Source organism: Neodiprion fabricii, chromosome 1, assembly GCF_021155785.1.
Source record: "Neodiprion fabricii isolate iyNeoFabr1 chromosome 1, iyNeoFabr1.1, whole genome shotgun sequence".
Lineage (NCBI taxonomy): Eukaryota > Metazoa > Arthropoda > Insecta > Hymenoptera > Diprionidae > Neodiprion > Neodiprion fabricii.
In genome coordinates, this window is record NC_060239.1 from 30,483,268 (window position 1) to 30,505,169 (window position 21,902).

At 41.7% G+C, this 21,902-nt stretch overlaps 2 protein-coding genes across 7 annotated transcripts; one reads left to right on the plus strand and one right to left on the minus strand.

Annotated features, from left to right (window-relative positions):
• Positions 1–24: 24 nt before the first annotated feature.
• Positions 25–2,015, plus strand: LOC124174804 (pre-mRNA-splicing factor syf2). The gene is made up of 4 exons (XM_046554301.1): positions 25–215; positions 440–580; positions 688–980; positions 1,126–2,015. Exons 1-4 carry the CDS (start codon positions 126–128, stop codon positions 1,289–1,291), a joined length of 690 nt encoding a protein of 229 aa, XP_046410257.1. The 5' UTR covers positions 25–125; the 3' UTR covers positions 1,292–2,015.
• On the minus strand, positions 1,420–21,661 carry LOC124174709 (TGF-beta-activated kinase 1 and MAP3K7-binding protein 2-like). 6 transcript variants are annotated; one of them, XM_046554119.1, is made up of 9 exons: positions 12,711–12,845; positions 11,206–11,539; positions 9,379–9,768; positions 8,791–9,015; positions 5,467–5,618; positions 5,249–5,342; positions 4,442–4,690; positions 2,486–2,542; positions 1,420–2,232 (listed from the first exon to the last, which is right to left on the minus strand). In XM_046554119.1, the coding sequence occupies exons 1-9, from the start codon at positions 12,816–12,818 to the stop codon at positions 2,207–2,209; spliced, it is 1,635 nt and encodes a 544-aa protein (XP_046410075.1). In that variant the 5' UTR covers positions 12,819–12,845; the 3' UTR covers positions 1,420–2,206. The 6 variants fall into 6 exon arrangements, with proteins under 6 accessions (XP_046410075.1, XP_046410095.1, XP_046410088.1 ...); XM_046554139.1 differs by lacking the exons at positions 1,420–2,232; positions 2,486–2,542 and adding an exon at positions 21,382–21,661 and having other exon boundaries at positions 2,925–4,690; XM_046554132.1 differs by lacking the exons at positions 1,420–2,232; positions 2,486–2,542 and adding an exon at positions 21,382–21,661 and having other exon boundaries at positions 2,925–4,690; positions 12,711–12,849.
• Positions 21,662–21,902: the final 241 nt, after the last annotated feature.

Consider the following 21,902-nt stretch of genomic DNA (forward strand, 5'->3'; position numbering starts at 1 on the left):
AAAGTAGTAATAACTTCGTGCAAGGAACACGTAAAACGGGAATCAGAGTCGCTGTTGGCTGAGAGATTTCACACTTGTCAAACTATTGAAAAAGTTTTAGAATCAAGTTTATTCTGATAGAAACAATGGCAGACGAAGCTGGTACGAGTTCGCAATCGTTTGCCGATAAACAGGCCGAGCGTATGAAGCGGCTGAGAGAACTGCACTCAAAAAGGGTATTCTATTTGTAAATTAATGTCGTATTCTAACCTAGTTTGTAAACATACTGATGATGTATAGTATACATTTGCGTGGTAAACAGTGTTTGTCGTATCTTAATTTTTATACAGCCTTACTAATTTTGGAAAGTTTCTTAAAGGTTTAGACTGTTAAATTTGCAAAAAAGTTAGCGCCGATTTACGCAGGTTCACTTCGTCATATAATGTAATCGTTCTTACAGAATGAAGCCCGGCAACAAAATCATAAAGAAGTTATCGAAGAAGACAAAAGAAATAAGTTACCGTCTAATTGGGAAGCTCGTAAGCGTCAGGCAGACTGGATCATGAAAGATGAAGAAGCTAGAAAGGAAGCACGGGCCAACGTAAGGGGAAATAACTTGCCTCTATCTACCACCTGATATTATATGTTTCATCAGCAATGATTTCCTGTAAGATTATTGTCTAAAATAATTGTCGACTCTGCTTTCAGGGAGAAGACTACGATAGAGTGAAGCTATTGCAAATAGACGCAACAGAGGCTGAGCGCCTGGCTCGTAAACGGAAAAAGAAAAATCCAGATCCTGGATTTGCAGACTTTGAACAGGCAACTATCAGACAATATAATCGATTGGTCAAAGGTATTAAACCAAATATGGAAAACTATGAAGCGGCTAAGGAAAAGCTTGGCGCTGCATTTTATGGTGATAGGAATACAATTCTACAAGGACTCCACGAAGACAAGAAGGATGCCGTTGATAGATTGGTCGAAGATGTGGAAAAACAGTTAGTCAATTTTTTAATCAATGCTTCAATTTTTGCTGTGAATATATGATCAAAAGATTGTGAATATTAATATTGATTATTTGGTAGAAGTTATGAAATATATTTTCATGGGACTGGCTACTTTAATTGCATTTTATTGTTTCAGAATTGCTAAACGTGAGAAATACAGTCGTCGTAGAATGCACAACGACGATGCGGATATCGACTATATCAACGAAAGGAATGCCAAATTCAATCAAAAATTGGAACGGTTTTATGGAGAACACACTCGTGAAACTAAACTCAACTTGGAACGTGGTACCGCTATTTAACGAATTATCATTTCGTTCATGCGAATGTTTAAGTCACCTCTATTGGTGATCATTTCGATTCTATGCCGTGTCTTGATTCGTCACGGCAAGCATTACTCGTATCTTGTAGAGAATTTTTTTATAAATCCGTAGAAATTTTGTAAAATAATAGAGACATGGATAACATACTAATTAGTAGACGTTACTAATTGTATAGGATGGACCCATCTCTAAATTTATTTTATATTAATTTTCGCTGGTCTTGATTTCTTTCCGTAATCAGCTTTCGCGATACCTCATGACTCATTTATTATTCAGCCACGCGATAATTTGTACGGTTTTACCATTTTGTGCACTTTGGCACGGCTGCACGGAGTTCTGGCGCAGTACAGTTTTTCAATTGAATAACATTATATACACAATCTGTTGGGAACTTAATAAAAAAAAAAAATCGTACGAAGATCGTTGGTATTCTTGTTTCGGTAGGAAGGAAAACTTATAACAAGTTGCAACTGGCCCAGATTTTGACAAAATTAAATCAAGTTAGAAGATCCCAAACTGCGTAAAATCTAGCGTGTGGCGATTCATGCAATATTTATTGTTATTTTACAATAAAAAAGATTAAACTGGACTTAGAATCGGTAGTATTGGTTTGAAGATAACAATAATAATGGTTGAACAGTTGAATGTAAAATACGTATTTCTCATTTTGAATAAAAAATTAAATTAATTTACATTATTACAATATTCACATTTTTATTTCAGTCACTTAAATTCCTATAATTATTTTTATCATTACTATATTATGTATTTAGTTTCTTTTAAATATAAATAAATAAATTATTTATTCGGATATATATGTATACATGCCAGGGTATGTATACAAATATACTTGCATATATGTATACAGTTTTCAGTTCTCTAATTCGGTTTACATCATACCACCCAGTTGTGCACTGTTCCTAGAGAAGAAAAAATGTTCCGTATTTCAAATATTACATTTTCAAAATACAACATGTACTAGTAATGAAAATTGCTATTTTAATCGTTCAGTCATAGACAGATGACGTGTAGTTTGCAACAGGCGAAAGTGAAAATACGATTCTATCTACAATTCTTGCGTTCACAAATGTGAAACATTTGGCAAATGATTTCTGCAGCTCATTGTCGCTTGAATGTTGAAACTAATTTTCTATCATTGTTCAAAATACTCACGCCTTGGTGAAAAATTGTGGTGATGTGTCACTCGTATGTGAATATCTTGCGTTTCACCTATACATGAAAAGTCAACTTTCATTACGATATTCCAAATGCAGTATAGCCCGACGACATTACATCTGAATTTTAATTTATTTAAATTGCAATCTTTTTCTCCTCCGATATCAAGTTTTAATTTTTGCGTTCTAAGCAGATTGATACATGTTTTTCCATTATCCAAAAACGAAATGTTGAGATATAACTGGACAAAAAGAAAGTTTTTCAATGTGTAATGGGAATCAGAATATACAAATGTCTTTACTCCGATCCACATTCTTGTGGAGTAACAAAGACACTTACCTCGATCCGCTTGCAAGAATAATAATGCGCAGGTATGATCAAACATCTTGCTGTTAGTTTTATTACTTTCAAACAATTTGTAAAATGAAGCCAATAATACATGGTAATTAGTCTCTTTATTTGCATGGAATGCAAGACACACATAAAATTCTGATAAAACCTTCAGAGTACAATTATTAGGAAAAACATATGCATGGTAGTTAACATTACGACATCAGGTCACATCATACGCAAGTATTCAATAAGGAATTATTTTGTGTGAAGATGAGCCTGCCTCTGCGTATACCTCTAAAAACAAAAGTCTATACATTTGATCAGGTTCTCATGGAGCTTTAATGATAATTGCATGAAAAAATATTTGTACATGAAGCTTATTGAAATTTTCTTTCTTTGTTATGGGGAAAGAAATAAAACTAAAACATTTAAAAAAATAAAAAATTTAGTCAAGTATTCAAACCGATAGAATTGCTGGACGGGGGTTTCCGTTATTATAACTATACACCAAAGAGGCCGGAAACGGGCTAGCGATAAATCATATTAACTATTTACTATATTGGAGTTTATTTTCTACAACGATCTTGTTAACCTTTCAACACACTTTATAAAATATAACAGTGTAACTGTAGAAATACACGTCGCGTGTATAACGTTATACGCGCGAATTGCAAAGTAAATGTGGGGGACTGAATTACGGAATGCGTGTACATACATCTGATAACTGATTGGATCGTTCAAGTTAAATCCTTTATATTTACATGACGTTTAGAAATTATCTTCAACATGAAGCGATTGTGTATTCAATTTTAATGAAACGTGATTCAATTATTTATTTATACGTTATGCTTTTAAAATAGGCCTCATTTATTGTGGGATGTATTGCACTTTTCACGTGATGTGTTATATATGTACTTAATGTATATACATGAGCAATTGTTAATCTATCAAACTGCATTCAACACTTGACACTTTACTTGTAGCAGTATTTTTGGTTTTGGGTTCATGCAGCGAAGTTTCAGCTCCGGTGACCCACGACTGATACGTGATTTTTCTCAAAAGTAAAATACAAAAATCATTGGGACGCAGAATTGCAAAACCCCACCGACTTTAGGGCTAGTGAGATAAAAGTGAATTGTCAAATTATAACGGAAAAAAAAATTCCCACACTTTTGTATTACATTCATCGTCGTCTAAGAAACTTCTATCGCGTTTCATACAGTTTAGTTATCTCGGTCTCGCAAAAAATTGTTGAGAATTAATATCGAACGAAAAGTTCAAACGCGTTGCTACTGTAAGTCTACGGTCGGCTTGTGACAAGTATCTGTCACTGTTCAAAAACACTGTGTGAGTGGATCTCCCTTTCACATCAAAGTGCGAAACGAAAAAATCTCCAGTGGAAAAACCGAGCTGTGAACGAATGGCTGAAAAATACCGTAAACATCCAATTAAACCCAAAAGGGTAAAGATCAACTGCGGTTCGATCTGCACCAGTGATTCACCGTTCCTGAGTCAGCGAGGCTGTCTTCGAGGCCTGGTCATCACGTTTTTGGGTGGTACCAGAGTTGAAAAGTGGCCTCAAGCTCTCAACGGGCACCAAACACTTTAGACTAGCCGTACCTGAACTGTGGCTGGGCAAACGCGGCATATCGCACTGTTCGCACTTGTCCATAAGCGGATGGTTGTCGAAGGTACACATCCCGCAGACCCACGAGGGTCCGTCGCGTTCTTCCCGGTCCCCGGACGGAATCCAGGCTGGAGGTCGAGAGGGCAGAGGCGGTGGCCTCGGGTTCGTTCCAGCGAAGGGCACGAACGGCTGCCCTGTGTAGATGCTTTGATAGAACTCTTCGTTTGTCTCTCCCAGAGGCACTGCGAGTAACGTGGCCAAAACGTAATTCGAGCTTTTTTTTTCTTTACTTTTTTTTTTAATGCGATTCCGTCGTACTTCGTAAGCAACAAATCTTTTACAAGGAAGATATCTCCCAGATCGATCTCGCCGATATGTTGTAGTGGACTAAGAACTAAGCGACACGTGTTTTTTTTTTATCTGTCATTAAACACTTTGAGGGGTGAAACCACCCTCCAAAGTAAGGCATGTCAAACGGTGATTTGACAGTTTCCCCCACAAGAACATAATATTTTTTAACCAATCCAGCTGGAAAAGTTTTCTTGTAACGAGAAATGGAAAATATTAGTTTCTCAATTGAAAAAAAATTAAATAAAAAAAACTGCCAAATCGCCCCTTTACACGCCTTACCTTAGAGGTTGGTTTCACCCCCTTAAAGTGTTTAATGGCATTTACAAAAAAATAAAAAATAAAAAATACATGTCGCTTAATTTTTAGTCTACTATAACATGTTACAAAGAAATAAAATCGGAGAAATCTACCTGGGATACCTTCCTTGATAGAATTATTTCGCTGCTTACCTGCCGGGTCTGACGATTGGTCGACTTCGCTAGCCATCCTGTCGCATTCAACCTGGAGTTGGTAAATTTCGCTTCGAAGTTTGCTCTCCAGCTCCTGCGAATTGACGAACAATGAATTTGGTGCGAGGTTGGACATTCAACGGTTACCGAAATGAGAAGAGGGTTGAACAATTTTGCAATCAACCGTATCGCTTGAATCGTGATCGATTAATTTATACCTGCGGGGGCGTAGCGGCGTTGAACGGTCTTGCCAAACATTTCAGTTCCCGTTTCATGGCGTCCAGTTTTCCTTTTTCCGCTCGCAATTCCTTAGCGAGACGATTTCTTCTCACCATCTGCTCAGCGACCAGCTGCTTTTGATGATCCGCCACTGTAACACGAATACGAAAGATAATGCTTTAGCTGTATTAATTATTCATCAACTTTACGAGTAATAATTTCGCGCGTGGAACAAAAGCAGGCGAACTTCACGTCATGTTTAAAAAATTAACTTTCCACGTCTGCGCGAGAAATCGATATAAAATTTACATAGCCGAATCGATAATATGATAGAATCTCTTTAAGAGGATATGCCTCACGTCTTTCGAATCGGTCTTCCATCACGAAGCAGTTGAAAAGTAAACTCGGAAGATGAAGACGAACAATAACACCCACTACCGTGTTTCGACCGGACGCTACATGACAAACTTCGTCGTTTGTATCGTCCAATGTTTTTCCACATTGGATTCGCATAGGTACTGATTACGAAACTGTCACGTGATTATTCGGCCTTATCTGTCGGCTGATAAGCCATAACGGGAGTCGGAAGGCTCGACCTCGCATTTCAATGACGAAAAGTCAATTTGGACTTTGTTTTGAAATAATCTAGGGACCTTTGTAATTTTTTATACAAATTTGTTTTCCGTATCTCAGTCGAAAGTCGATATTCCATAAATGCAGACCTCGACATTCGCAGAAACAATCACGTACCTCGTACAGATCTTTTTACTTTCTCTTTTATTCTTCAACACTTCGAAACGGAAATATTTCACCCTAACTTATCTCTTCTGTGTATATTTCCTGATGTTTTCGAATGTGAAGTACAATATTGTTCGACACTCAACGTCCGATAGCTGTAAATATTTGCGAGTCAGCTGATGACGAAAGTGGTGAATTGAACTTTGTCCAATGATCGATTGGCCGTTGGGACAAACATGCAGAAGTGAAAATGTGCTAAATATACCATTCAGGTAAAACGAACAGCTTTCGCGTACGGCGTAGAAACGACAAGTATAATAATACGTACATGCATGCTCTTGGACAATTTATGTACGTACATACGTAGGCAGAAAAGAGAGTAGAAATTCACGGTGCTGCGACCACTTACGATTTCCGTCCGGATTATCCGCGGGTGTATAATAACTCGTGGGAAAAACGCCAACAAGGAAAATCTATTTTAGCTATTGAACGGATAAACGCACGCCTAAACCGAATAGTAAACACAAGCCAATAAATTGGCGCGGAAATAGTAGGAACAGATTCCAACCGGATAGGTCGTAGGTGGAGGAGGAAGAGGGAGCGACGAGGAGGGGCTAATTATACACATTTATAATCACCCGCCCCGACGGCTTCGCACCCCGCCTCCATTTGATTGTCAACGCTCTGCGGACGCACGAAATTAACCCAGACAGAGATTTTTCGAAAAAGGTTTTACCTCCGTACGCCGCGACGGCCTCAACGATGGAAAACGGGACCAAGTTACGCACTCGTTATGCATTCGCAGAAATACGTTGGAGCTGTTCGGAGATTGGATCGGGAAGAATGTGTGAAGACTTGAATGGAGAGAAAGAATTAGGTATGCGGTTAGTTTATCTGACGTTTCTGCGTTATAGTTTTATCGCAATATTTTTCTTCTTTTTTATTGAAATTCAGAACGGATGGACAGACTCGATCTGTTTAATTGGAATCAAATCTGCAGGGAATTTAATTTCTTCACTGTACATAGTGCACATTGTACCTAGTTTCTTTTTTCGGATGCCTGCAGGTAGAAATGTTTTTTCAAATAGATATTTATACCGGTGTGTTTTGTTACGTGACTGACAGTGAGTTATGTCTAGGACTGAATAGTGACGGAGATTAAAATAAAATCATTATATATACAGATCACTGTTCTCTGCGTTGGCGGTTCCGGAAATTCTCGAATAGAGTGTAAATTTACATCGTCGAAACATTTCAAGGATAACAATAAACCGCGGGGATGATCTCTCTCTTTCCCTTTCCCGTTCTCTCTCTCTCTCTCGCTCTCTCTCTCGCTCTCTCACTTTAGACGTCTGCACAGTGAAGCAATCGGAAAAGCAAATCTATTACAAGATTAACGACGACGAAGTTCTCCGTGTTTTCTTGCAAAGCAAATACCTTATTGTTTGTTTGTCAGCGTATCGTACTAGGTACTGTACTGTTTTCTCTGTTTCAGAAGGAATGTTCGCCAATGTAAAAAATGCGCGAATCGTTTCGCCCAAAAATTATGAAGAGAATAAAAAATTTAACAAACGGTACAAGATAAACGAGAACGATCTTCCGTTTCAATCAACAATGCGGAAAAAGTGACGTGATTCAGCCTTAGATTTTGCAATTAATCAAAGCTCGCGTATAGATATAGCTAATGCCAGACCTCGAGATCGAGTTTAGAAGAAACTTGTACTAAATTGCATCGACGAAGGATATACAAGCGGCTGCAGACGCATAGATCTAGAGAAATCCGTATCACGTTCCGAAGAGCGTCCCGCAAATTCGTTCTCTCTGGTGAACGTTACTTGAAAAAGAGAGGAACTGAAATAGCCGAAAAAGAATAGTCTACAAGTACACGCGCAAGAAGAGCCATCGAGAAGCCTGTACAAGGCCGCAAATTATTCCGTCGACGGGGTTCGCGGGGTCGACGAATTCGTCGAGTCGTTGATAACCGGAAGGCGATGTGCGTCGGATGAACGAACGGCGAAATCGCGTTTTCCCCGCTTCTGAATTCCTCCATGTTCGAGACGGTTTTAGCCCTAACATAACGGGGGCCACCGGGTTGGATCCCAGAGTGCCAGACGGTCAGGTGGCCGACGACGGGGGCGACTCTGACGCTTTTCGAGCGCCCACCAGCCATCGTCATGCGGTATGCGTCGCTCCCACACTCCGGCTATCTATAGTCTCGCTCTCGGCCAGGAATTCATAAATATCACCGACACCGGCCCGTCGACCATAGTTGATCCCGATACCTCGCCGCCGACGCTATCATTCGCCTTGTTCCACACCCGCCCTTGGGCGAGCACCTTCAGTGATACGGGAAGGCGGGTGTCGCGCGAATCGATGAGAATGAGAAACAATTATTTCGAGGTTTTAGGGCATCCAATAAATTGGCGAGAGAAAAGGGTCGAAATGAATTGGTGAAATTTGCCTCGTCGGAGCTTTTTCAAATTCGTAGTTTTACGGAAATTCTTCTCCAAAGGCACGCAGCTTTGATACTCACCTGAAACGGAAAAAAGAAAAAGAAGGGAAGCGCGCGACGGTTTCCATCTCACCTTTGTTTACCGGCGATTGTAAGAAGTCGGCAACGGTCGTGTTCGTCAAGATGGGAGGTGGAGGGTTGGCGTTCGGTGCGAAAGTAGAGGGCGAGGGTGAGGCGGGTGTCGTTGGAAGGCTCGTCGAGGGCGCGAGGCCCGACGTCGTCGGAACGGAAGGCGTCGTCGGCGCGCTCACCGTTGTCGTGGGACGAGGCAGCTGGCTCGGTGGTCCGGCCGGAAGCCCTGTCGAACAATTAGCCATTATACAGTTTGTCGTTGACGATTCGCGAAACGAAACCAGGAACAGCTGGTCAACCCTTGGAGAACACACAGGGTCTGTCTTTCTTCGTCAAAATGAACATTTTTTTTCGATGATTCAACATTTCTGAAGAGGCATTTGAACTACGGTGATTGATTTGACAATATTTGAGGAATATCTAGGAACGTTCTTTCAAATCGATGGAACGAGTAGTTCTGAAAAAAGCACAGGGTGATGGAATAAAATAGGCGTGTACTCCGAAGGTTAACGTCGCTACGAACTTGAAACACGTGTCAAGTAAAACGTACAAATTTTTGTTAAACTTTGTTATCTAAAGAAATTTATACCCGGGGGTCGGTGGGGCGTCGAAGCCGGGGGAAGCAGCGTCGTGGGCCTGGTCGGACCCATCGGGGGCCTTATCCTGGCGGCGGCCACGCTGCCAATGGCGCCGGGCCCGATGCTGATTTGAAGGCGACTCTGGAAGCCCCTCGGATCGACGGATGAGGTCGAGTAGGTGAGGCTGGAGCCGTGAGATCTGATGTTGATCGGAGGCTGGGGCTCGGAGGTCGGGGGCCTCAGGGTAAGGCTGACGGAGGTGTAGCTCCGGGAGGTGTCGGCGAGGCCGTTCGTCAGTCCCCCGTTGTGATCGGGTACGTGCCCGACGTAGTGAGGTCGGGGCTCTACCAGCAGGGCGCTTCGTTTACAGGTACCGCCGACTACTGGTATCGTTCGGAAATCTGCACGACCCGGTGGAAGAAAAGAATCGATTTAATCGACGGACCCGATCGTTTGAAAGTCGACTGGCTTAAGGATGAAAAGTTAAGAAAAGATACGAAAAGACCTTGGAAACATCCTCAAGCAATCTTATTTGCGCCAATGATAGTCTCTGTGCGAGAAAAACGAATCTAAACAAATTCAAATTCGAATGAGACAAAGCTGATATATTAACCTATTCGGTAAAAGGTTCGAAGATTAGAATGCTCAAAATGACGATGAAACTCTGGCGTATCCGATCCGATCCTAATGCTTTTGGGCTTGTTGCACATAAGCACGGGGATGTTGTTTCATTCGTTGTTATTATCGTTAGCGCGAATAACACGGCTTGAGATTTTCCAAGTATTTTTATTTGATTCTCCAATTTATGACTCAGATCGCGGGTCTCGTTCATCCTTAAGTTGGGTCTTAAGAATGTATCGCGTCTAGGTACAGACCAGCCGTCAAAGTGTCGGAGCGCAAGAACCAAGAAACAGTGATTTAGAATCATTATCTGACGATATATCGAATCGTCACAAGTTACGTCGTAAAACCATTCCCACGGTATATCTACAGACGCTCGTTCAGGCATTGTTTCGTAATTCTTTCCTTTGGACGTTGTTTCGACTGGGCTTCCGTAGGTACCTACACGTGATTCATCCTTAGCAAAATTCCAAACCAAAATTAACCTACACCTTCACCGTCGTTAGCGCAGTTGGAAAATGATCAATATTCTTAAATCGGGTCGTGAAACCTGGAGGAGGTGAGATGAAATCGCGTTTAAGATGAATGAGAACTCTGTGTTTATGATAGAGATGAATGTATGTACCCAATATCCGTTATTTCTTCGACAGGTTAAATCGGTGTTACTCTCATGATTTTTAACAGCTGTAGTTTACGCTGGCAGTAAAAATTGTAGATTATGTTTTCCAGTTAATATATTTTGAATTTAGACTCTCTGAATCGTGAAAAATAACGCATTTCCATAAATACATACGTATATGTTACATGGGTGGGCGGTGTTCACCTTACTCAACAGAAATATGGTTTTAAAAAATGATTGAAACGTAATACGTATGTACGCCCCGAGGTTGCTACCGTTTGTTCGTTCTCCGTCAATATTATTCCAGCCTGGTGTGCAGAAGAGAAATGATAAAATTCCCGAATTGAATACGAATCCCTTCTCCGCCCACGCGCGACCGATAGAAACAAGTTACCACGCTTTTTTCTACCTCCCCAAACAAAATAAATACAATCGTAATTCTCCCTGGAAAGAGAGAAAAAAAAAAAAAAGAAAACCAAATCGGCAAGGTAAATCCTGCATATTCTTTCGCGCGTTTGCGGTCAAAGGCGGCTTCCTTTCAACGGTGGTTGCGTAATTTATTCATCCCTTTTTCTTAACGCAATTTAGAGGTGCGTACCGCGATTGCCAGCTGCAGGACTGCAGGCTACGTTGACGCTGAGTTCGAAGCCAGCGTTGTTGGGATTCGTCAGGTCGTCGAAGAAGCCCCGTGACGGGCACGCGGCCGGTGCGGATGCGGGGGCGCCGTTTTGGGTGCGAGGACAGGTGTGGGCGACACCGATGTCCAGGGAGGCTGGCCGGTGGGGACGAGGTGCGGCCTGATGATTCGTGGTCATCGCGTTGATCGAGGTCAGGGTGTCGGGGGGCGGTGGGGGCGGAAAGGCGCCCGAAGGCGGCCGCGACTCCTGCGTCGCGCGAAGGCTTCGCGCGCATGTCTCCTTGTCGTGGCTGTTCTGCAAAATACGCCCTCCGATTTTACTCGTCCGTTATCAACTTGCCTCAGCTCCGTAATCCCAACACACCGACAACCGATCGGAGAGTCGACGGCCTTACGCATGCTGAGTTAACGGACCGACTGCGGATCGTGAAGTTGAGACACCCGGCATGCGAGCTCCGCTCGGCCTTTGGCCGACAAATTGTGAAAACATCAATTTCCGGCTCTTCGGTGGTTACACTTTTGCATCGCGACACCTCCTTCGGACCTCCGACTCTTCCATTACCGCAGATCAAGCCTTTGGTGATCTTCAACTTGAGGTTTTCACGCATCGGAGCTCGCATGTGTCGAATGTACGTACGTCCGAGGCCTCGAAAGTAAGGCGTTTGAAGAGCTGGCTGAAGGGTGGGCGAAGGGGAATTTGTCGAGAAGGCATTTTCATTACGGCAATTGATCGCGGACTCTTCACGTGTGATTGTGCCAAGCTTGGGAAATCATATTGAAAACTGTGTACGAAGAGAAAAATATTGCAAGTTCGTACGTGAATTTCAAAAATTCTGCACAACGTGAGGTGACGGAATCAATTGTTGCAGTAACGGAACTGCGCTCGTTGAAAAATTCCACCGTCGTCTCTTCTCTGAAGCTCGCTTTCGAGGTTGGAAAGTCTTCTTTCAGAATATCTTTTCAACACGTGGGACAGAGGAATTATTCACGCCAGCTGACATGCATGTGTAAGTCACGCAAGACTGTCGCTAAGTGTATACATGTGTGTATATGTATATATACACGTAGCACGACGTTCAGTCTGTTTAAAAATCACATTGCGGTAGGTTCGTAAAAACAATCGTGTTACAACTATATTAAAAAGAGCGTGGATGATTATATGTGGAACAGAGTTATTGTCATTCGTATAATCAGAGTGTAATTACGTATTGCTACGTACAGCAGGTAAACGAACAACGGCAGCAACTCAACACTGTTACGGTACATACATGTAGAATTAGCAAAAAGAGCAACAACGGGCTTGCGGCGAATGAACAAAAATCACAATCAACGCCAACGACACACAGCATGCAACAACGAAATTTGTGGTCCGGTCACGGTGACGACGAGAATGACGAAGGGTGTGAAAACATGGGTATCGGTATCTCGTGGAGGGATGGTGAACGTGGCTGGCTCGCCTTGGGTACCTGGGCAATGCACTGTGACACGACGTGGTCCGGGAGTGCGGGAAACTGCTGCTTCAGCTCATGGAATAGCTGCATTATCGCGATGTTAGAGCAGTGACAGTCCCCCATCGCAGGCCCCCATCCTCGTGGAAAGGCCTACCTAAGAAGACATCGGATCAGTCACAATTCAGGCATTAACGATAAAACCGTATAAAACGAACGGAACGGGCGATATTGCGTAGGTGTAACGGTCGTTCCTCATACATATCCCCGTACAGGCTACTCTACGGTCCGTGGTCGAATGATCGCCGACGATTGAGAACTCGATTATTTTCATAGAGATAGACGTTGGTGGCGGCGATGGTGGTGGTGGTGGTGGTGGAAGAGGAGGCGGACCGAGAATTGGCGAGGCAGGCGTTTCTCGACTGCGATTCATTCCTCCGATCGCTCGCAGGATGAATCCAAACCACCGCAGACCACTTTTGACTATTTATAATCAGGATTGACCCATTTTTCAAGACCAAGGTATAGTTCATTGCGCCACTGTTGGGTCGCGGTGAGGGCAACGGGCACCTCTGCACACAGACCAAGAGAGTTGGCAGCCGCCTCTCGAGGTGGACACCTGTGCCGCGTGCCAAAGGTGTTCTGCCTGCACGCAATTAACCACCGCCATCATCTCCGGTAGGTATATTTTGTCCTCTGGTGTATTTTACTCATCCGTGAGTTGGACGCCATAGCCTGCGCGAGCCCAACTACGTACCATCGCATCAGCGGTGGTTGGATAAAGAGCGGCGATACCGCCTCATTGTTGGCAACAAACTTCGAGCTATAGACGAAAATGTCTGCAGCTGCGATCCTACGCGTCAAACAAATTATTTTCAATTTTTTTATTTATAATGCGTCGGGTGTCTCTCGTATCTCATCTCTCCGCTGTTGCTTCAGGTACCAAAAGCATCGCGCCGCGGCGGCGGTGATTTTCAAAGAGGACAAATCGTGAATGCAGCTACGGTGCGCAACATCCTTGCGTACCTCGGTCACTCAATTAAAACGATATTTCCGGTTGCAGCAGACTTTGTGGTACATAGACCGGTCCTTAGACCCACGATAAATTACCGACGTGTTTTTGCTTCATGCGGGGGAGAGTCGCACGCGGATGCGAGGCATGCAACTCGTCAAGGAACAAAGGGCTTCCTTGTTCAAAAGGCTTCGTAACGCTCGGATTGCGGCGTCGTCGTGCGGTTGGAAAAGCGTTGCTGCTGCTGCTGTTGCAAATTCTGGCTGAGCAGCGCGTCTGTGGCAAAATATCAGGCGTTGCATCGGAGTAATAAGTGTAATGTATATACCCGGGCATGTGATCTACGATCCACGGAAATTCTTGATCATCTTAGCGGGTTTCGCAAGAGTTGCCAGATTACTCGAGTTGCCCAAAGTATGTACGCGCGATATGTAAATTGGTTCAACTTATAGCACGACGATGCAGTTCGCGGCTAGAGATCGGTTCGGCTCGTTTACTGCAGGAAATATTACTCGTTCCTTGTCAAAATTAGTGAAAATATATTGATAAACGATCTTGGATACGCGAAGTCTTCCATTTGTCATAACGCATTATTCATAATTATATCCTACTATGAAAATAGAACGCGAAAGTTATCGGCGTTATTTTTCTCATCCAATTATTATCGCGCCAAATTATTTCCAACAACTTGTACGTACAGTACCTGTACTATTCTTAAGTTGTCATGTAAAAAACTTGTGGCACGCTTTTTGCGCGTTGTGAATTATCCATAGAAGTGTGATCACTTTCCGGATTGTTAGACATAATCGCGTGATGGGGATTCTACGACGAGGAAATTTTTGCGCTACTTATTGTTAGTCAGCTGCGTAAAAGCAATGACAATCAGCACTGTTGTTTTCATAGATACATATACTCATCTGCTTTAAATGCTGTGTGTACGATATTGTATAATATTTATATAACGTGAGGAAAACTGCGATAAACAGAGAGAAATTACTTTATGCTCGGTGATATGCTTTCGCTCACTCGTCGACTAGCGAAAGCAATGATGGATAAAATCGATATCGATGACGAGTGTATGGCGAAAAAATGTTTTGGCATGCCCGAAACGTTTCTGTGATTCATCTGAACTCGATTTGTTTATCCGTGTGACGTATATGTAACTTATATAAACAAAACTCGCACGTCAATCGTTGAGAAAATTTGATACAAGATTAAAGAAAAGTGTAAAATAAACGAAACGGTACAATTGTACTAATAATAAGAACGTGAAACCCGGCAAAGTCCAGTGGTCGTGTGATTTGGGTTTTATCCTTGAATGAAGTCGATTTCATGCGTTCTTTTCGGCGTTGCGAAATAGTCGATGAAACACGTCGCTAGCAGACGGATATTTGGGGAGCCCACTCACATATTTTCGCAAAAAATTTATTTAAAAAGTTTGCTAACAATAAGATCTCTGTTTAAAATTTCAGTTAAAAGTTTGATCTCGATGAGTGTATTAATAATCTCAAGTGTAGTAGACACGTATGAGAAAGAGGAAGAATTTCATTCATACAAATTCTGTGAAAGATCGAAGTGAAAATAAGTATGTACGGTCCAAGACATTATATAATAAACTTGGAGCACGAAGCGATACGTTTCATAAACGAAATTCCGTCTTGTCGTATTAATCGCGAAAATTTGTTTACTCTGCAATAGATTAAGACAGAATGATGCGCCGCGGTGTAATTTAACGTAGATTAGGATACGGGGATACAGAGAGACGGAGAAAGTAAGAGAAAGAGGCATGGATATGAAGCAAACGAGAGCAAAACCGGCAAATATTTGTAGAGAAAATGAAAAAGGTAAAAGAAAAACGGAATTCTGGCTTGCCGGGAAGATATTTGTGTCACGAAATACCAGCTACGACGGAGGACGTACCTAAGTTCCTACCGACTGCGCTTCGTCGGCGTCTGCAGCCCTCCTCCTCCTCCTCCTTCCTTCTCCTCCTTCTCCTTCCCCCTAAGCTAGAAGACACGCAGGTTGTCGCGCTGCCGCCGCATTCGGAGGCTCGACTCGCTTAATTAACGACCAAAAATTAATTACCATTTTTTCAAACATATTATACGTCGATCGAATTTTGAACAGAAATTCGGTCGTAGAAGGAACGTCGGATGAATTGCGTCGATTTTCCCTTTTCGCGAACAAGAAACAAATTCCAGGGTTAAACGGTTTTTAGATTGACCCGATAGCGACGATTCATTTCTCGAGCAACGATTCGAGATTATACGATACACCGAAACGAATTATTAGACCCCTTTTAAACTGTACATGTATAATAAGAATGTATGTATGAAAAATAAAAATCTGTTGAAAAAATAGAATCCACGATATGTATTATCCTACGTGGTGAATATTTTTCCAGAGGCCTCGAGGATGGGAATAAAAAGAAATTTGAAACGAATCGAGTATCTCTTCGGTCTGATACTTGGCAAGGAATTAGGGAAAATCCAGGGAACGAAATGTTGGCCGGACGAATTTCTCAGCGCATGGGAATAATAATTAGGATAATTAGCGTCGAGGCGAGCCGATGGCAGGTGGCTGGTTATATTTTGAAGAAAAAGACGTCGTTATTAATTGCCGAACGCGTACGCAATTCGGTCCTGTCTGTAAATGACAGCCGTAACCGCGTGCGAGTAATTGGACAAGTTAGGAGCGAGTCGCTCGCCGCTGCCTTCCTGAGGGATGCTTTTTTTAAACCAGCTCTCGAGGTCTCTCGTCCACCGTCTGAATCGTCCGAACTACACCCCGAATCCCCATCGGACATCCTACTTTGCGAAACATGTCACATTTCATAACCCTGCGAGACACGTACGAACGTAAATCAGTCACTTCCCAACCGCTTATCGTTACTGCGATTTTAATCAAAACGCACGTGTGCCTAATTCTGGATCACCGAGACTTGACGCCCGCTCAATATAATTAACCCTTACGCTGCACTCGTCCTGTGTTTAACGCCGGTGTTACGACGGGGTCGCTGGAGAAAATCATTGCGTAAAGTTGAAAAAATTCTGGGATACACTTTAGATATGATATTTCAATGCAGATTAGTTATCTTTAGCAAAATGAAACGTTGAATATTGAAGAAAAATTCATAGGACAATAAAAAACTGGAAAATCGATCACTTTAATAAATGTATCGTAACTCATTGAATTTTCAATATTTTCAGCTGAAAATTAACCGAGTAACTTTCAAGGCACAGATATTTGAGGAGAAAAACTATGGAAAAAAAAGTATTCGGTTGAGTGAGTGAGGTTGAATTTTTTGCAATACAACGAATTAACGATCTTTGCGATGTTTTATTGTTTATCTTCGATGAAATTGAATTATTTTGGAGGTTTTTCGTATGGAATTTATGGCAAATATGCCCTGGGGTCATTTTTACCATACTGTGCAGCGCAAGGGTCAAATATAATGTATATTTAATTATATGTCTCACGCAGGATTTTTGCCATTTTTATGACCCGATTCGAAAGAATTTTCTACCGCTTCTTTGAGGAATAATTAAATAATCGATGCTGTGGAAATTATGGGTAAGTTGTTTTACTTCGTATTGTTAGGGTGAGCTTATCAAATCACATACTTTACATGGAATGAATTTTGCCTGTCGGTTACTATTACTCAATTACTATTAGAAATTACTCTCTCTTCTACCAGTTGAATCAGGGTCTAATTAAATTGATTCGATTCAAATTTTAATGAGGCTGAAATTAGTAACGTTAACGTAATGAAACCTCAGTAAAAATTATTATTGCGCAATTTTGGAATGACTTTCAAGGATTTGCCTTTGCAAAATATGAGTATACGTTATTTATCACGGTTTACGAAATTTCAGACATTCCCAAAGGTGTGAAGTAACAATTTTTCCTCAACATGCATATCTACAGTAGCGTTACAAACTTCATTCTCATAAATTGTAAACTTTGTTCCTGTTAGATCGAAAAAAAAAGTTAAAAAAATATACAATATCTGACAAATTTTTCGTCACGCGTGCAGTCTACTCGTCAACACGTCTGGATAATTTAATTCCTGTTGGGTAGACCTTGTGAAACATATCTGTGAAATCTCGTCCAACGGTAAAATGAACAGAGAAAATGGTTGTGACCTATATTATGTGTAAAGTCGTTGAAAAAATAGTCAGGGAGAAAGGGGTTAGGAATTTTTTAAATAAACAGAACTCAGATGTTACGCTACTTCTTGTCGTACATCGGTGAAAATGAAACACATCCGCGAGTCCATAACGGCACGTCGCCGATTGAAATTTATCGAGGGTAATTTGTCACACAGAATTGCACAGGTATCCGTCCGTCCGGTGTTGGGTGATATACCGCGTCAACAAAGTGTGTGATAGTTTTCGACAAGCGTATAGTCAGGCGAACAATGTTTGTTAGAGACGAAATAAAAAATAAATAAAAAATAAAAAATGTCGAAGCGAAGGATCCGCGGATAAATTCCGAAGATAATATTGTGCCGCAGCGGTGTAGGAAAGCGGCGATAGATAAAAAATTGAACAAAGTAAAATATATTTTCTGCCCGACAATCGCAACGGGATATAATTCAACCGCGGTGAATATTTGCCAATGAAGAATTGAGGAGGCGGACAGATTTCTCGTGATAATATTAATATCTTTGCTCATTCCTATGCAGATAAACTACACTGCAAAACGAATCGGCGAACGTTTATAAAAAGTCGGCGACAAGGCAGAGAGAAAAATGCGAAATTCGGCGACACCTGTTCGACGCGATGAAGGTTCGTCGTCGCCGTCGGCGTTGCGGTTTTATTACGTCAGAGATCGGGGTTGACGTATGCTTGCTTGTGCCTCCTCGCAACGTAGCTACATAAGTCCATCCGAAAGTATACATATATATATATATATATATATATATATACGTGGTGTATATACGACAACGAAGGAGGATATAAACGTGCATACATACACACATATATATATATATACACATGATATATACATAATTATATATATACATACACGTGTGTAACGTATAACAACGACACAAATTGTAGCTTTTTTACTATCGTGTGCAAACTTTTAAAAATAAATACAAGCTTTATATACTCCGAGGAGGTTCAAGAGCGCGCTCTCGGTTATTGTAATATGTTGTGGCAAATTCTGTCGATCTACTGCTTATAAACGTTACAGATATGTATGATAGACACATGTCGACCTTACAGGGAAAATTTGATGACCAAAAAGTGGCATTTTCACTACAAACTTCACACGCACAGATGCAGATGGGAGAGTTGAATTTTATTCCAAAAAAAAAAGGCTGTTGATCGGAAGTACGGCAATGAGGATAAGAATAATTGTGTATTAAAATGATATAAAATTATAGTTGATTTCGATTGGCTCCGTATCGTTTCATCGAATTCCTTCAGAGTGGCACATCATCGTTTATATCACACTGAGAATAAGCCAAAGTAAAAACTACGATCAAGATTCTATAAAGTTAAGCTTGCACGAGTAATCGAGAGGCGACGAATTCGTTATTACCGACAATTTCACGCTCTCGGCGCAAGAATCGATGATTCGTACAATTGTCCGCAAATCTGGTAAGAGATTGGCATGAAGTATCGTAGATAGGATACGATTATAGATTTATACTCCGAGTGGAAATATCTGGTGTATTTTATTGATTTTTGTTACTCAAGCGTTCCAGAATTACGATGAATAAATGTATCAACAACCGAGCGACTTTATCTCGTTAAATTTTACGCGTAACAGGACAGGATATACGAAGTGAGATTATTGTGTGGACTGTGGCCAGTATAACGATTTAATTGATGCAATTAGCGTGTATAATGTCGGTATTGCATAATCACAAATATGCATATGTAGTATATATATAGTATATATGTAACAAGACACGTAACGGATATATACACGAATATGTAATTTAATCTGAAGCCAAAGTCTATTTCTGTTCGTCATACAGCCGTGCATAAAATACCGAATAACGTGTGTAAGACGTATAATACGAGAAGAGGGCATATCATAGAAGCAGTAGATCATAGAATGGGGCGAGTCACGTGCGAGGTATTTTTTGAATTATAATATTGACGTGACGAAGTTTCTTCATGTTTTTTTTTCTTCTTCTTATTATATTACATATATTCGCGAGGCAAAAAAAAACTGCGAGTCTTTTAACGGCGTGCCAAGGTTTCGGGTTTAGAAGTTGTGATCAGAAAAATTAGGAAAGCAAAAAAAGAAACTTGAAAAAGATGCTTGTTCGAATTTAGTTTGTTCTCGCGTGAATTTGAAATTCAAATTTTGTAACGTATAATATGACGAGTCAAGTTATCTCGTGAATTGATAAAGAATTATGCAAGTTGTGTGCGGTGTGATGTTTTTCATCTTTTTCTCTCTCTCTATCTTTATCTCCCTCAGACGAACGTCATCGCTAGCAAATTAATTGTACCGGCGCCGCCGGCGAGTTATATTAATTTTGTTAAATTTCAAAGCTATCCAAGATGACAGGTGACAAATTCGATCAGCTCTTTGATCAACTTCAACTCGTCCGTGATATTGTTTCAAGGTACAGACAAATTTATTGTTTGCTATGTTCGCTGTCAGCGTCAGCTGACCGGTTCTTCTTCCTGTACACGCACAGGCATTGACGATCACACGTGTCTCGCTCTCTTTCTCTCTCTCTCTCTATCCCTCTCTTTCGACTTACACATCGTTGATACAGGCGTACGTACATGCGTATGTACACACTTAAGATGAGAGCGAGATTCCGCGATCTTGGCCTTGGCAGTGTTTGTGGAATAAAATGACCATAGATTTAAGATGAAAATCATACCTCGTGCGCAAACAATAATTATCACATACCTACGCGCATACTTAACACTACATTCAATCCATGAATCACGCTACGACGCGTGTTTACGATGCTGGGAATACCGGAATTATGGGCTCAGAATACAACACAATCAAGATCGCAAAGTTTCTCTGTCGGGTAATACAAATTGTCCAGTTACGAGAAATTAAATTACCAATTAAGAAAGTTTCGTATAGGTACATGGTATATGTAAAAGAAAAAAGAAACTCGTCTCTTCCCCTCAACCAGCTGAATAGTACTTAATCACGTGTCGTAAACAACATCGGTTGCAGTCACATGTGGGAAATGTACGCGTGTGGGTTTTTCGGGAGAATTACACGCATGCGAAACAGATCATCGGGTACATTGCGTCTATGACATCAGCCGTCGGCGAGTCAAATCAAACCGGTTCCCAATATCTATCTATCTATCTATCTCTATCTCTCTCTCTCGCTCGTTCTCTCCTATTCGATCACCTCCGCTCTTAGCGTCGGCGAGCGATTTCGTCGGTGAAAATCGAGGCGGTCGATTTGTTTGCCTTCGAATCGATCGTGAACGTGTGCTCGCGTGTATGTTGCTACACTTACTACGTACGTACGGTGCGACACGCAAGCCAGTTAGTTTTAACCTATGGAATAGAAAGGGTTCTAAATCCTCGGGATTGGTCGATCGAGAGCGAAAGCGGAGGGTTAAGAGGTGAAGTAAGAATGTTAAATCGCACGAGTACCGCGATCGCTTCGCGCGTATAACAACGTATATGTAGGATGTATGTACGAGTGATACATCGCTCTACCTACCGAATGGCAACCATTGAAACGTCCATAGTTTACAAGGAACGGTCACACTCACTCGGGTTCTACGCACACCGGTATTAATTAGACAAAAAGGCACTTAGGAGGACTGGTAGGTTCGACACCGGGTTGACAACATGTCGCGAATTATTTAGTCCGGGTCCCGGTTCCGAGCCGTGTTTTGTAACACTCTCCGTCTTGCCTCGGGTTTTAAAAATTGTTACGAGCGAGCGGCGACCGTCCGTCGAGACCACTGATCAGCTGTGCACTGCGTTTTGTTACTCGATGTTCAGATGGTCAACTCTGTCGAGCCGCGTCTCGCCGAAAGTCTGTCGAATCGCAGCGTTAATTGATTAAATCGAAAATCGCTGATTATGCGCCCCGTTTTGAGGACCTAGCGTCGCTTTTACTTCTCTACCGATTTTCATGTTAGTCCTTGCGTCAACTAGCGTAGTCAAAATGGCGTCGCTCAGCCACAAGTGACTCGGTTTATGAATGGGCCGGGATAGCAGGTGCCGACCGCAGGC

Bases quoted from the DNA above. Each gene is read 5' to 3' on its own strand.
- LOC124174804 (XM_046554301.1), top strand. From the start codon at position 126: ATGGCAGACGAAGCTGGTACGAGTTCGCAATCGTTTGCCGATAAACAG. The intron at 581-687 runs GTAAGGGGAAAT...CTCTGCTTTCAG, and splicing joins GAAAGGAAGCACGGGCCAAC to GGAGAAGACTACGATAGAGT. The intron at 981-1,125 runs GTTAGTCAATTT...TTATTGTTTCAG, and splicing joins GTCGAAGATGTGGAAAAACA to AATTGCTAAACGTGAGAAAT.
- LOC124174709 (XM_046554139.1), bottom strand. From the start codon at position 12,818: ATGGGGGACTGTCACTGCTCTAACATCGCGATAATGCAGCTATTCCAT. The intron at 9,769-11,205 runs GTACGCACCTCT...CGGGTCGTGCAG, and splicing joins TCCTGCAGCTGGCAATCGCG to ATTTCCGAACGATACCAGTA. The intron at 5,343-5,466 runs GTATAAATTAAT...GTCAATTCGCAG, and splicing joins ACGCCGCTACGCCCCCGCAG to GAGCTGGAGAGCAAACTTCG.